Here is a 13,856-nt window from a genome sequence, read left to right on the forward strand (position 1 = left end):
AGGGTAAAAACGGAAGCCTATTACTAAGACTTCGCTGTCCGTCTGTCTGTCACCAGGCTGAACCGATCTCATGAACCGTGATAGCTTAGGCAGTTGCAATTTTCACACATGATGTATTTCAGTTGTTACAACTTAAAAGTGCAATTTAGAAAATGTATAAGTATTATAATATCGAAACCTAAGTATAAGTCAGTAGTAATAATAACCAAAACTGTGAAATTGTGAACCATAAATTTTTGCTACACCCTTTCTAGGGTCCATGTATATAACATCTGTACTATGGTATGCAAATAAAGATCTCTTATCTCTTATCTCTTATCTCAGTTGCCGCTATAACAACAAATACTAAAAACAATAAAATAAATATTTAAGTGGGGCTTCCATACAACAAAAGTGATTTTTTTGCCGTTTTTTGCGTAATGGTACGGATATGGTGGTAAAAGCTCTTGAGTAGTTGACGGATCTTCTCCTGGGGGTAATTGCACAAAAGATCCCTATGGGTCGAAGTGTATCCACAAGGGCCCCCGAAAACAATAAGATAAGATAAGATAATGGTACGGAACCCTTCGTGCGCGAGTCTGACTCGCACTTGGTCGTTTTTTTTATTCAACATTCGTTTTTAGGGTTCCGTACCCAAAGGGTAAAACGGGACCCTATTACTAAGACTCCGCTGTCCGTCCGTCCGTCCGTCCGTCCGTCTGTCACCAGGCTGTATCTCACGAACCGTGATAGCTAGACAGTTGAAATTTTCACAGATGATGTATTTCTGTTGCCGCTATAACAACAAATACTAAAAAGTACGGAACCCTCGGTGGGCGAGTCCGACTCGCACTTGTCCGGTTTTTTTAAACCAGACGTTACGTTAAATATCCTTACACTGTAATATTACCTTTTCGTTGGGATCCTTCGGCGCTCGATATCCATACATCGTTAGCTGACCCTCCATTTTTAAGGCACTTCCGGATATAAGGGGCAACTGGAAATAAATTAATCAAAGCTATAGTTATTTTGTTTTACAAGGGAGCAAAGTTGTTGTTTAACCGCTCGTGCTAATATTGATACCCGAGCAAGCGAAAGATTCCAAAATTGAACCAGTGTAGTGTAGCGAGTGGAGCGAAAATGGAATCTTGAGCATTGCGAGGGTTAAACAAAATTTGCCCCCGAGTGTAACACAAAATTTTTCACCACACCAACCCGAAGCAAATATTAAATGTAAAATATCAAACAAAATCAAACCAAATCAAATTTAAATGAATGTTATTAAATATTTATCATCCAAAATCATCACTTTAAAGTCAATTCTACCAGCAAACATAAGAAATCAACTCAAAATTTGCATTTGATTACTTTGCCTCACATGTGAATTACTGATAGCAAAGTGCAACTTTGCTATCCGTTTTTGAAGTGAAAAGTAAGCCTTTCCGAGCTGGTGTGATGAAAAAGTATTTATTACTTTAATTCAATTGATGATAATAGAGAAACTACCTAATGATTTCAAGCCCTTTCAAGCCCTTTCAAGTAAGTATGTACAGTCACAGATTAAAATAATAGTAATACCGTACAGAAAGGACACTTCCCACAAAACCAAAGTTTCACAGCGATTCAAGGACGAATCATGCTGTCCCTTTCTAAAGTATCGCACTATCCCTTTCGGCTATTTAGGGTTGTCAAAATTCAAGCCATTATCTTATCTGTGGTCGTGCACGCAAAAGGACGTCAAGTGGTGCCAACCCTAATAACTGCTCGGAGCAATGCTGGGCCGAACGGAGCCGAGTTTGCCCGAAAGGAGGAGTGTCTCCCCACTGGTACAGTCGCATCAGATATATCGGAGTGGCCAAGGCGCTCACAAATATCTGAACACGCCTCTATTGTTAAGGCGTTAGAGTGCGTGTTCAGATGTTTTTGAGCACCTCGGTCGCTCCGATATATCCGATGGCGACTGTGCTACTTTTAATTAGGTGGAAGAGGTCAATCTTGACAACCGGTCTGGCCTAGTGGGTAGTGACCCGCCTGTGAAGCCGATGGTCCTGGGTTCGAATCCCGGTAAGGGCATTTATTTGTGTGATGAACACAAATATTTGTTCCTGAGTCATGGGTGTATTCTATGTATATAAGTATGTATATCGTCGTCTAGCAGCCATAGTACATGCTTTGCTTAGTTTGGGGCTAGGTTGATCTGTGTAAGAGGTCCCCTAATATTTATTTATTACTTTATTAGATTACTGACATTGACATAGATATATAGGGACTGGCTTTACGGGCAATAATAATGAGGCATGACAGGGGCCGGTACAGCGGTGTGAAACCTACAACGCGATTGGTTGACGAGTTCATTACGCGCGCTATTGGTCGCAACTAGTTGCGTTAGACTGATATATCTAGCGGATTGGCTGGAAACTGCACGATTGGCTGGAATTCGTGAGTAACACCGCTGAATTAGTACCATTTTTAGTGCCCCATTAGCTCGTCCTTAGATATTATACGTCCATGGTTACTGACCTTAGTAAGAGAGCATGCGTCGTTCAAAAGGTACCTAGTCGGTACATTGTCCGAGCAGTCCAGTACCATGTGGTACCGACCCACGATGTCCAGCGCGTTGGTAGAGGACAACTGCGTCTCGTGTGTGGTCACCGTTACGTTAGAGTTTATCCTGCAAAAAATATTTAAATTTGTCATAAGGGACCGTGCGCGTTGGAGGGTCTGCCATCTTGTGGCCTGAATCGGAAACATATATGCACATGTACATTGCCAAAGCAAGTGCTACCATCTACCGTTCTCGTCGGTACGCTTGTGCATAGTAGGTTCTGCCATCTTGTGGGCTACATCGGAAGCATAAACGACACATTTACGCCTCGCGCCAAAAATCTGACGGCTCCTATGCTGCCCCCTATAGTTCATGCACGGGGCCTATACAGTACAGTCTCGCTAATCCAGTGATCCCGGTAATCCGAACGGCCTAGACGCGGGCGCATTGCATTTATCCTCCTGAGACCCAGACACAATTGTTTTGTTTTTGAAATTGGAACCCTTAGTTACACAATAAAAGTTCAAAATAGATTTTGGAATATGTACAAAAAATTGTACGCAGGGACTTAGGAGGTTGTAGTAGGGTGACTACTATACTATTGACCCCTCCATACTAATTTCCCACTCATAACAAAGCAGAAAGAAACAAAGGAATAGTCTTATCAAAGAGAATAGAGTGTATAGAGGCGGATTGTCAAAGCAAATTATGTAGCCATTGTAAATTTACTGCCATCTTTCGACAGAAGATTAAAACTGTTAGAACGCCATTTCACTTTGCTCCTTATTTTTTCACTGATATGTGTTAACTTGTTAAATATTAATATTAACGCCATCTGGACTATAGTTGGGTGGTTTTTCGGTACACGAAATATTTTATTTAATATTAATTATTTTGTGGTGTGAGCTACGCCTTACCCTCACACGTGTATACCGCTCCATTATATACTGCTGCTACTTAGTTATTTTTGCAAGCAGTATCATTTCAACGTCCCACCTCACATGGCGACCCTGGCAGGATCGCCATGTAAGGTAGGGCGTTATAGGAGAACTCGATCGTACCTACTGAATATAGGTTTATTCTGTCTTAAGTAACAAGTACAAGCCATTATATACTAAGCTATGCACGTGTGTGAGTAAGGCGTAGTGCACACACTACAATAAACCTACCTCCTTAAAGCGGCAGCGGCTGACTGCACTTTGCTGGTGCCTTGATCTATTTCCCCGTGTAAAAGTTGCCGGTGTATGTTGGTCACATCCACTGTGTCGTAGTCCACAAGGCCTATTTCACCTGCAAATAATTAACCAGTAAATATTATAGGTATAGGATGATCTTATTGATCTTACACAAATCGACCTAATCCCACAGTCCACAAGAATCTTTAAGACCAAGTTCGGTCTGGGCAGACACATTCGGGCTCATAACAGGCGTAATCCGTAATTGCTGAGGTCACCGTCATCGAAATCATGAGGAGGACTATATATATAAGCTCAATAAGGCTTGTGTTGTGGGTACCAGATGACGATAAATATAATACACATTAAACCTATACATAGAAAACATCCATATCCATAACATATGCAGCGGGGCAGCTGCACCCTGCCCCCCGCACCGACTAGGAGCACCTTAGCAGCTAGCAGCGCCTGACCCTCCAACAGTCTGTCTGTATCTGCACACCATACGTACCAACAACGGCGCCTGCTAGGTACGCGGCAGCAGGGCACCCAAGTCCACCAGCTCCAACCAGGAGCACCTTAGCAGCTAGCAGCGTCTTACCCTCCATCAGGGTCTGTCTGTACCTGCACACCAACACCAGCGCCTGCTAGGTACGCGGCAGCAGGGCATCCAAGCCCGCCGGCTCCAACCAGGAGCACCTTAGCAGCTAGCAGCGCCTGACTCTCCATCAGGGTCTATCTGTATCTGTACACCATACGTACCAACACCAGCGCCTGCTAGGTACGCGGCAGCAGGGCACCCAAGTCCACTAGCTCCAACCAGGAGCACCTTAGCAGCTAGCTGCGCCTGACCCTCCATCAGTCTGTCTGTACCTGCACACCATACGTACCAACACCAGCGCCTGCTAGGTACGCGGCAGCAGGGCACCCAAGTCCTCCAGCTCCAACCAGGAGCACCTTAGCAGCTAGCAGCGCCTGACCCTCCATCAGGGTCTGTCTGTACCTGCACACCATACGTACCAACACCGGCGCCTGCTAGGTACGCGGCAGCCGGGCACCCAAGTCCACCAGCTCCGACCAGGAGCACCTTAGCAGCTAGCAGCGCCTGACCCTCTATCAAGGTCTGTCTGTATCTGTACACCATACGTACCAACACCGGCGCCTGCTAGGTACGCGGCAGCCGGGCACCCAAGTCCACCAGCTCCGACCAGGGGCACCTTAGCAGCCAGCAGAGCCTGACCCTCCATCAGGGTCTGTCTGTACCTGCACACCATACGTACCAACACCGGCGCCTGCTAGGTACGCGGCAGCCGGGCACCCAAGTCCACCAGCTCCGACCAGGAGCACCTTAGCAGCTAGCAGCGCCTGACCCTCTATCAGGGTCTGTCTGTATCTGTACACCATACGTACCAACACCGGCGCCTGCTAGGTACGCGGCAGCCGGGCACCCAAGTCCACCAGCTCCGACCAGGAGCACCTTAGCAGCCAGCAGAGCCTGACCCTCCATCAGGGTCTGTCTGTACCTGCACACCATACGTACCAACACCGGCGCCTGCTAGGTACGCGGCAGCCGGGCACCCAAGTCCACCAGCTCCAACCAGGAGCACCTTAGCAGCCAGCAGCGCCGCCTGCCCTTCTACACCAATCTCGGGCAGCAGGATTTGTCGACTGTACCTGTATTATGTCAAAGAACATTACAGTCGAGACATAGGCCCCGTGCATGAACTATAGGGGGCAGCATAGGAGCCTTCAGGTTTAAGACGCGAGGAGTAAATGTGTCGTTTATGCTTCCGGTGTAGCCCACAAGATGGCAGAACTTACTATGCACAAGGAAACATACCGACAAGAACAGTAGATGGTAGCACTTGTTTTGGCAATGTACATGTGTACATATGTTTCCGATTCAGGCCACAAGATGGCAGACCCTCTAACGCGCACGGTCCCTATAGAGCCTGAAGAAGAATTCTACGCGTTTTTACGAGAGAGCGCTAAAAAAACTTTCAAGTTTCTTAAGTCCCGAGTTGAGTCATTTATCGCAGCGCTTTTTAGGGTTCCGTACCCAAAGGGTAAAAACCGGACAAGTGCGAGTCGTACTCGCCCACCGAGGGTTCCGTACTTTTTAGTATTTGTTGTTATAGCGGCAACAGAAATACATCATCTGTGAAAATTTCAACTATCTGACTATCACGGTTCATGAGATACAGCCTGGTGACAGACGGACGGACGGACAGCGGAGTCTTAGTAATAGGGTCCCGTTTTTTACCCTTTGGGTACGGAAGCCTAAAAATGGGACCCTGTTACTAAGACTTCACTGTCCATCTGTCTGTCACCAGGCTGTATCTCATGAACCGTGATAGCTAGACAGTTGAAATTTTCACAGATGATGTATTTTTGTTGCCGCTATAACAACAAATACTAAAAACTACGGAACCCTGGGTGGGCGATTCCGACTCAGCCTTGTCCGGTTTTTAAAGTTCATTTATTTTAGACTGAGTGCGAGACTCGAGCCTCCAAATAAAGACTCCATCAACAATTTTGTAGGTTTTATGTAAATACTAGTAGCAGTAAAGAAAATAACCGTTATTGCATGGTTTACCTAATCAAATAACAGGAGAGATCTTGTTATGTTGTTTCGAGCGGGTGATGGGAGTAGAAGTCAAACACCTTATGTGTGATAGTATAAGAACGTATATTCTCTAAATGCCTGCCTATATATACACGTTAGGTTGCGCTGACACAAGCAATACGCGTTTATGTCGCAGTAAACCAAAGTGTTACTGCTAAACACTAAAAGTGGACAATCGCCATATTACACCTCCCCCGAAAGTTCTTCTCACCGCCGGGGTGGCAGAAGAAAAAATTTAAACGCATGTTACTTGTTTACAATTTTTTCTGAAATCAATAAAAAAAATGTTAATAAATTATATAGGTATAATGCAAACAATCTTTATTTAGCTTGACTTTATGTGTCGTATTAATGTCGTAGTCCTTGTAAAAAAATATCGTTATCTTTTAATAAGAAAATATTATCTTCACTTAAAATGTTATCATCTCTCAAACGTTAACTTATTAATTTACTTCCTTTTCTCATAAAATATAAATCTCGTTCTTTAAAAACATTTACCTACTCTTCATCTTTAAAACATTTACTATTCAACTCTAAAACATTTAAAAACATTTGGTATTCAACTTTAAAATATTCACTCTCGCTGTTTATAGTTATGGTACCCTATAAATCTCGTAATAAAAATAACTAATGCCGTATTAAGACGGAGTCCTAAGCTCCTAACATAATTAATGGGAATGGTTACCCAGGGCATGGTCACCCTATCGTCAATACATCATGGGCTACGCTCCCGTGCGTACCCGAACTTCATAACTACACGTGGGATTTGCTACCCGAGGGCATGGTCACCCTAAAACACAATAATAGCGGCATATCAGGCCAGGCTGTACGGCTCTGCCTGTACCTAGAGACACAAATACATTAAGACTTAAAAGTCTCCTACAACTTTCACGGAGGATACTGTATATCACACTATGATCAAGTACGAAGGACTAGTGCTCTAGCTATAAGGTCACATTGTACGAATGTGCCTATTAAACTCCTTAAAACTTCTCAAACTTGTACCGTACTGTAAGGTTTTTTATAAAATAAACACTTTTATTTAACTTCCAAAATTCAAAAAAAAATTATGTAATAAATCAAACTTTCGCTGTATATCAGGTGATCAGTCCGACACGTAGCTAAAGTATTAATCATTACTCAAAAACAATTAAATAATTTTATTGAATTGAGTTGTTTATTACTTAATCGTTATGCGATGTATCAAATTTCATTCATCGCTTATTAAAATATTCTAACTCGCGGCAAAGTCTCGCGGCCTAGTTAAGTTTTCTGTCGACGTGCGCACAACGTGTGGCACGCGCTGCAAATTGCAACATACATAATTGAGGACACTATTCGACACTTTTAATTTTTATATTATATTATGGCTTCTTATGAAAATTATTTATGCTCGAAACGAAATTGAGTTTAGCAACAACCTTTAATTGATTTAAATATGACTGCTACTGAATTGGAAAAAAAAATGCTGGCTTTTAGAGAAAATTAAATAAAATACTAAATTACACGTAGGATTTACATCCTATTGCTGAGTGGCTGGCCGTCCTCGGCTTCGTCTTCGTCCGGTCCGGTGCGAGTTCGCGACCGGCATTCTTGGCAGCTGTTGACGCGGCCTGGCGAGCTGGCACCTCCACGTGGCACTCGCTTGACGCTTCATATGGCTGGCTGGCTCTGCTTCCGATGATTATGGTGGGCCGGGATAACCCTGGACACCTCTTGGTTTGCGAGCCGGGAAACCCTGGACAACGCTCTTCGATCTTCGCTCTTCTTGATTTCTCTTCTTAACTTGATTTCCGTTTTTTGATGTTGGGTGGTTCTTCTTGTCTGTTGGTTCTTAATGCTGGTTGGTTCTGACTGCGTGGATTCTTGCGTTGAAAGTGTGATTGATTTTCTGGGTTGATCTTGACTGCGTTGGTTCTTCTCTTCTTTTGTAGTCTTGGTAGATTTTCCTTTTTAAGTGTTAGTTCCTTGGTTCGCTGGTCCGGGTCGCCATCAAATAACAAGATATAGTACTTGTTATATATGGTTTCGAGCGGTAGCAGGGAGTAGAAGTCAAACACCTTATGTGTGATAGTATAAGAACGTATATTCTCTAAATGCCTGCCTATATATACACGTTAGGTTGCGCTGACACAAGCAATACGCGTTTATGTCGCAGTAAACCAAAGTGTTACTGCTAAACACTAAAAGTGGACAATCGCCATATTACACTAATCCACATCATCCATTTTCAATTTTTGGTAAAAATTAGAGTTTTCTGAAAAGGACTCAAGTCTGTACAACAGACTCGGGACTCTAACAAGTTGAAAAGAACTCGAGTTTTCACTTAATTCATTTATTAAACTTTATTGCACAAAATGTATACAACAATGTACAAATGGCAAACTTAATGCCAAATGGCATTCTCTACCAGTCAACCATAAGGCCAAACAGAGATACCTTCAATTGGTACCTTACTTAATTATAATCGTATACATCGTAAATTTTAAAGCATTTTCGGTGTAACGGAGTGGTGTTAACGGAATTGGTATAAACAATTTCAACCCAATTATTAATTAGCGTTAATTACATTAACATTATTAACCTTAATTTACCATTTTAGTTGGAATTATCTATACCAAATTCCGTTAACACCATACCGCTGCATCAAAAATGCTATAAAATTAAAGATACCTATCTGATTATAATAATGTGAGAGTCTAAACCAAGTCAAAATTAACGCAGAAGACTCAAAATACCCTTAACCAACACTAGCCTACTTAGATTTTATTCTAGACACTTTGGGCCCTAGAAAACTTCGCTAAAACATTATATTATTATTAAAATATATTCTAAATCTTAAATATTGAATAACACCCATTACATCATCATCATATTAGCCAGTGGTCGTCCATTGGTGGACATAGGCCTCCCCCAAAGAGTGCCACAATGACCGGTCTTGCGCCAATCGCCAGGCCGCCACCACCCATTACAAGTTGTGGAATAGGCTAGATGACAACTTTTCATTTACGATATCAATCGATCAGGCCCCAATTTCACCACGGTGACAGGTGCGATAATTGTAAAATCACTGTTGCTGACGTCACAGGCATCCATGGGCTACGGTTACCACTTACCATCGGGCGGGCCGTATTCCTGTTTGCCACCATCATTGTATTATTAAAAAAAACGTTATTATATCGGAAAAAAAACAGATATTTCTTTTGCGAAGTTTCTGACAATTGTCAAGATTTAGAAGAATTGTAGGTAATTCTTGACAGGTAATGAGTTATATGTCGGAATTTCGTGACAATTGTAGTGTTTCTCGTGACAATTGTCATAAACTTAGCAAGAGAAATATCTGTTTTTTCCCGATATAATAAAGTTTTTTTTAATAAAACAATGATGGTGGCAAACAGGAATACGGCCCGCCCGATGGTAAGCGGTAACCGTAGCCCATGGATGCCTGTGACGTCAGCAACAGTGATGTTTTACAATTGTCGCACCTGTCACCGTGGTGAAATTGGAGCCAGGTTTGTTTTTAGGATCAAATGTCTATATGGGACCCATTGCAATAAAGCAAGTCAAAAGTCAGAAATGATAGTCAAAGTCTGACAATCGTACTTCACTCGCGAAACGCCCCTAACAAAACGATAAGTGACCGTGACGTCAAGGTCACTGAGAGTCCATCTTGAAGTATGGACTGTATTGAAAAAACAAGATAATTGCGTTTTTGTCGGTGAAATATTGCGTTTATGTACACAGTTGCCATACAATCTTTTTTTGGATAAAATTTAAGGAATCGAATGGTATCCTTACTTATTTTCTTCTTGGAAGTTAAAAAAAAAACTTAAATTTTGAAACTTTCAGTTCCTGTATTTTTGTATTATTTCCATATATTATTTTTATATCCACATTATTGTGATAAATTGCTCATTTGCTATCTATTTTACTAGGTTTTGTTATAAAATTCACCATGTGTCATCATCCCTATTATGCTTTAATGATATTTAAGGCAAAGTAATGCACTAAATGCGACTTTAGGGTACGTATTGGGTATTCCCAGTAGTTACCACTGGTAAGAACTTGGTGGTAACTAGTGGGAATAACCCGGCAACCTTGATAATGGGGTTTGGGTATAATTTACCTTTCTATTGCCCATCGGGGCAGACGTTCTACATGGGCCTGGCCATGAAACCCGTTGGGGTTGGCTTGCATCTGATTGTCTTGTGGCTTCTGCAACAAAAAAAGCATATTTTAATCAAAAGTAGCATTTATTTATGTATTTAATCTTTATTGCACAAAAGAAAAACTTATCATACAAAAGGCGGACTTAATGCCAAAAGCATTCTCTACTAGTTAAATTCTAGTACGGACTGGGCATATCCTTTTAAGTGGTAGTCGTCAGTACCAACTGATAATGTCATTTAAATTTAAAATAGACTTATAGACTTGCCTAAAGTCATATTAAGACTGTTAATAAGTACCTACTAACATTAAGGGTCTGCTGGGCTTCTTGGTGGAGTTGGGTTGGCAGGAATAGTGCCGCCATCCCATCACGCAAAATAGGCGCAATAATAGACGTCGAGTTGCGGAAAACAAGCCCGCGATAACCTATAAGTACCTACTATTGTTTGTCCCAAAGCTCGGATTTCCTAGGATAGCCGTCATATAGCGGCCGTCTCCATACTATTAAGGCATACTGCCAAACTTTCTACACCAGCAGTCTGTGGACCAACTATACCCAAAGAGCGTACAATACCCTTCGAATATTGTATAATAACCTGTTCCGGGCGATGGTGGGGCTTCCTCGTTACTGCAGCGCGTCAGGCATGTTTGCCGACGCGCACATTGATGACTTCTATGCGCTCATGCGCAACAAAGTCGCGTCGCTCATCAGACGGGTTAGGGGAAGCCCCAACAGTCTCCTACAGGTCGTGGCCGGGAGGCAGGACAGCGCCGGCTCGGCAGGTTTAACGAGCTGCATGCTCCGATTGTGCGTGCGCCTCGGTGAACCGCTCGCACGGCTGCCATGCAGGGCTTTTAGTTTTAGATTTTTTGTTATTAAATTAAGTAATACTAACTCATTTTAGTTGTAGTACCTATTAGTTTAGTATTAATAATTTTAGTTTTTTAATTTTAAGTTGTAATTTTAGTTTATATTTGTTATTTTAAGTACGTACTAACAATACTATGGACCTTGTTGTCTGAAAATAAACGCATTTTATTTTTATTTATTTATTTATTATATAATATGGTTAAATATTGATGTTGTAGTATTTGTATGGAGACAGCCGCTATATGACGGCACCGCTATCCTAGGAAACCAGAGCATAACAGGGTGCCATTCACTGCTACCTAAAGGTTGTCTAATAGAGTAACATGGCAAAGCTTGGAGGAGGCCTTTACCCAAACAGGGACCACAAAATTAGAAGAATAATATTTAAGTAATTTGAAATGAAAAATGAAAATTTGTGGAAATAAAAGGCAATATAATAAAAAAAAAAGGTTGTCTAGGACAGGGCTTGGAACCGGTTTTTTTTGTAAATCCCAAAATAGCCCTTCTGTTGCTGTATTGTTTTTGTACTGAGGTGTACAATAAAGAGTATTTCTATAGGTTTAAGTTTCAGTAGCAAATTATGGATTTTGTATGGCCAGGCCTAAATAAGCACATGCACACTAGGGGGAAACATGACATGGGGCGGTGCAGACTGTATGGAGGCAGAGTAGACGCCCTTGCACATCCTCACAGAGTGCCCTTGCCTAAGGCGCACTCATGACTTAATCCTGGGCAGACACATATTGCACCCGGAGGAGTTAAAGTCTCTCGAGATCAAAAAGATTCTGCAGCTGTTTGAAGTTGCAGGTTTGGATCGAGACTGTAGTAGGTGGCGATCACAATAGATCAGGGATGGTCACAGTGATACATAGGCTATGGACCCTTATATAGCCCCTAACAAGAAGGAAATTGACCAGGCCTTAGAAGGCCAGCAACAATAACACATACAATGCCTTCTGCCTTTAAAGGTTTGTACCATCCGTCTTTAATTTATCTATTACTGCAAATAAATGATTAGGTTATAGATATTCTCCTAATTTTCGTCACAATAACACCATTGCTAAGCATAACTTTAATTGTAGCTCAGTCGCCATCAGATATATCGGAGTAGCCAAGGTGCTCAAAAATATCTGAGCACACACTCTAACGCCTTGTAAATAGAGGCGTGTTCAGATATTTATGCGCGACTGTACTTACTGGTTCTCAAAAAGGAAACAATACGAACCGATAACCATTTCTTCTTAATTTCGCACAATTCGTTCTCTTTCTCGGCTAAAGTCTTGCGCAAGTCGGCTATTTCCCGCTCTAATATGCTTATACACTCCATTATGTGATCTAATTAAGCTTAAAATTAATAAATAATAAACATAAATTATTCTAAAATCCGCACGAGTTCGCTGCTTGTAGTTTGACAGCTGTCAATTTGACATTTGACACTTTCATTTTTTAAATATTTGAAACCTTTCCAATAGATGGTAGGATCCTATAGACGTGCTATACGCGTGCCTCCGTGAGGGACAAAACATACGCAATGCTACACTATGATTGGTCGAATTTATTTGTTGCCCCCATAATCCATACTAAATTTACGGTGGGGAATTAAAAAATATGGGACTGTGACAAGGACAAACAATAATAGCGCTTTCGCTGCTACTCCTACTGAAAGATATATAAGACTATCCCGTTCGGTCATTTCCCGCCACCCATCATGCCCGATCCAATTATACACTAGATTCATGCCCCAAACGCTTCCAAACTATTTAAGCGCTTAATTTCATCTTCATTACGTTCTTGTCAAATTCAACGCACGCTATTTAAAGCATGTCCCGAACATGAAATTTAATGCCAAACGCCGATTGAAATGTCATCGAACTTTGCTGCGGTACGGTTTTACATTTTTTGCTCGTAAACTTGTAAAGTTTTCCTACATTTCTACAAGGATTACGTGTTTTTAAGAACTTTTTTTCTCAATAATACAAGGCTCTAGGTTGTGTGCGTCTTGTTACGATGTTATATTTAATAATTTTCGTGTAAACAAGTGCATTACTCGGTAACCATGTAAAGTAAACGAAGGCCATTATTTTCTGTAAAACAATGGGTTTTCTATACATTGTTTAGTATAAACAAAGTGTTAGGTGGAACGTTTCTGTGGAAGGAGAGAAATAAAGCTACCAAGGTGAGCTTCGAATCACAGTACAAATTTTATATACGTTTGAATAAGGCATTTTGGGGTTATTTTTTTGTTATTAGTTTGTTTAAATGTTAATTTATACAAAGAGTAGTTTTACAGTTAAATCATTTGTTTGAAATTGTCTACTGAAAAGTAGTTATAAACTAAAAAATATTTGTAATGTGACTTAATTAGGTATTCAAGCAATATAAACTGTGAATTTTTTTTTCGTCCATCTGGACAGGGTAAAGCTCTAAGCCATACTGCCTTGTCATAAGTTTAACTGTGAATGAACATCAAATTGATTCATAAAGTCTGAGTTG

General features: G+C 41.4%; 2 protein-coding genes across 2 annotated transcripts in view; one reads left to right on the forward strand and one right to left on the reverse strand.

The window, feature by feature from the left end:
- Positions 1–12,781, reverse strand: part of LOC134802356 (adenylyltransferase and sulfurtransferase MOCS3) — a 30,289-nt gene extending 17,508 nt beyond the window's left edge. The window contains exons 1-7 of the mRNA XM_063774977.1: positions 12,589–12,781; positions 10,452–10,540; positions 5,307–5,373; positions 4,332–4,398; positions 3,694–3,814; positions 2,500–2,650; positions 890–976 (exon numbers count right to left, since the gene is read on the reverse strand). Of these exons, the coding sequence (XP_063631047.1) occupies positions 890–976; positions 2,500–2,650; positions 3,694–3,814; positions 4,332–4,398; positions 5,307–5,373; positions 10,452–10,540; positions 12,589–12,690 (684 nt within the window). The 5' untranslated portion in view covers positions 12,691–12,781. The remainder of the gene's footprint in view (positions 1–889; positions 977–2,499; positions 2,651–3,693; positions 3,815–4,331; positions 4,399–5,306; positions 5,374–10,451; positions 10,541–12,588) is intronic.
- A 478-nt stretch (positions 12,782–13,259) lies between these two features.
- LOC134802474 (endoribonuclease Dcr-1-like) overlaps positions 13,260–13,856 on the forward strand; it is a 75,998-nt gene continuing 75,401 nt past the window's right edge. Inside the window, exon 1 of the mRNA XM_063775152.1 lies at positions 13,260–13,539. The gene's annotated coding sequence lies outside the window, so the exon portion shown is untranslated. The remainder of the gene's footprint in view (positions 13,540–13,856) is intronic.

Source organism: Cydia splendana, chromosome 24, assembly GCF_910591565.1.
Source record: "Cydia splendana chromosome 24, ilCydSple1.2, whole genome shotgun sequence".
In the NCBI taxonomy this organism is placed as follows: Eukaryota; Metazoa; Arthropoda; class Insecta; order Lepidoptera; family Tortricidae; genus Cydia; species Cydia splendana.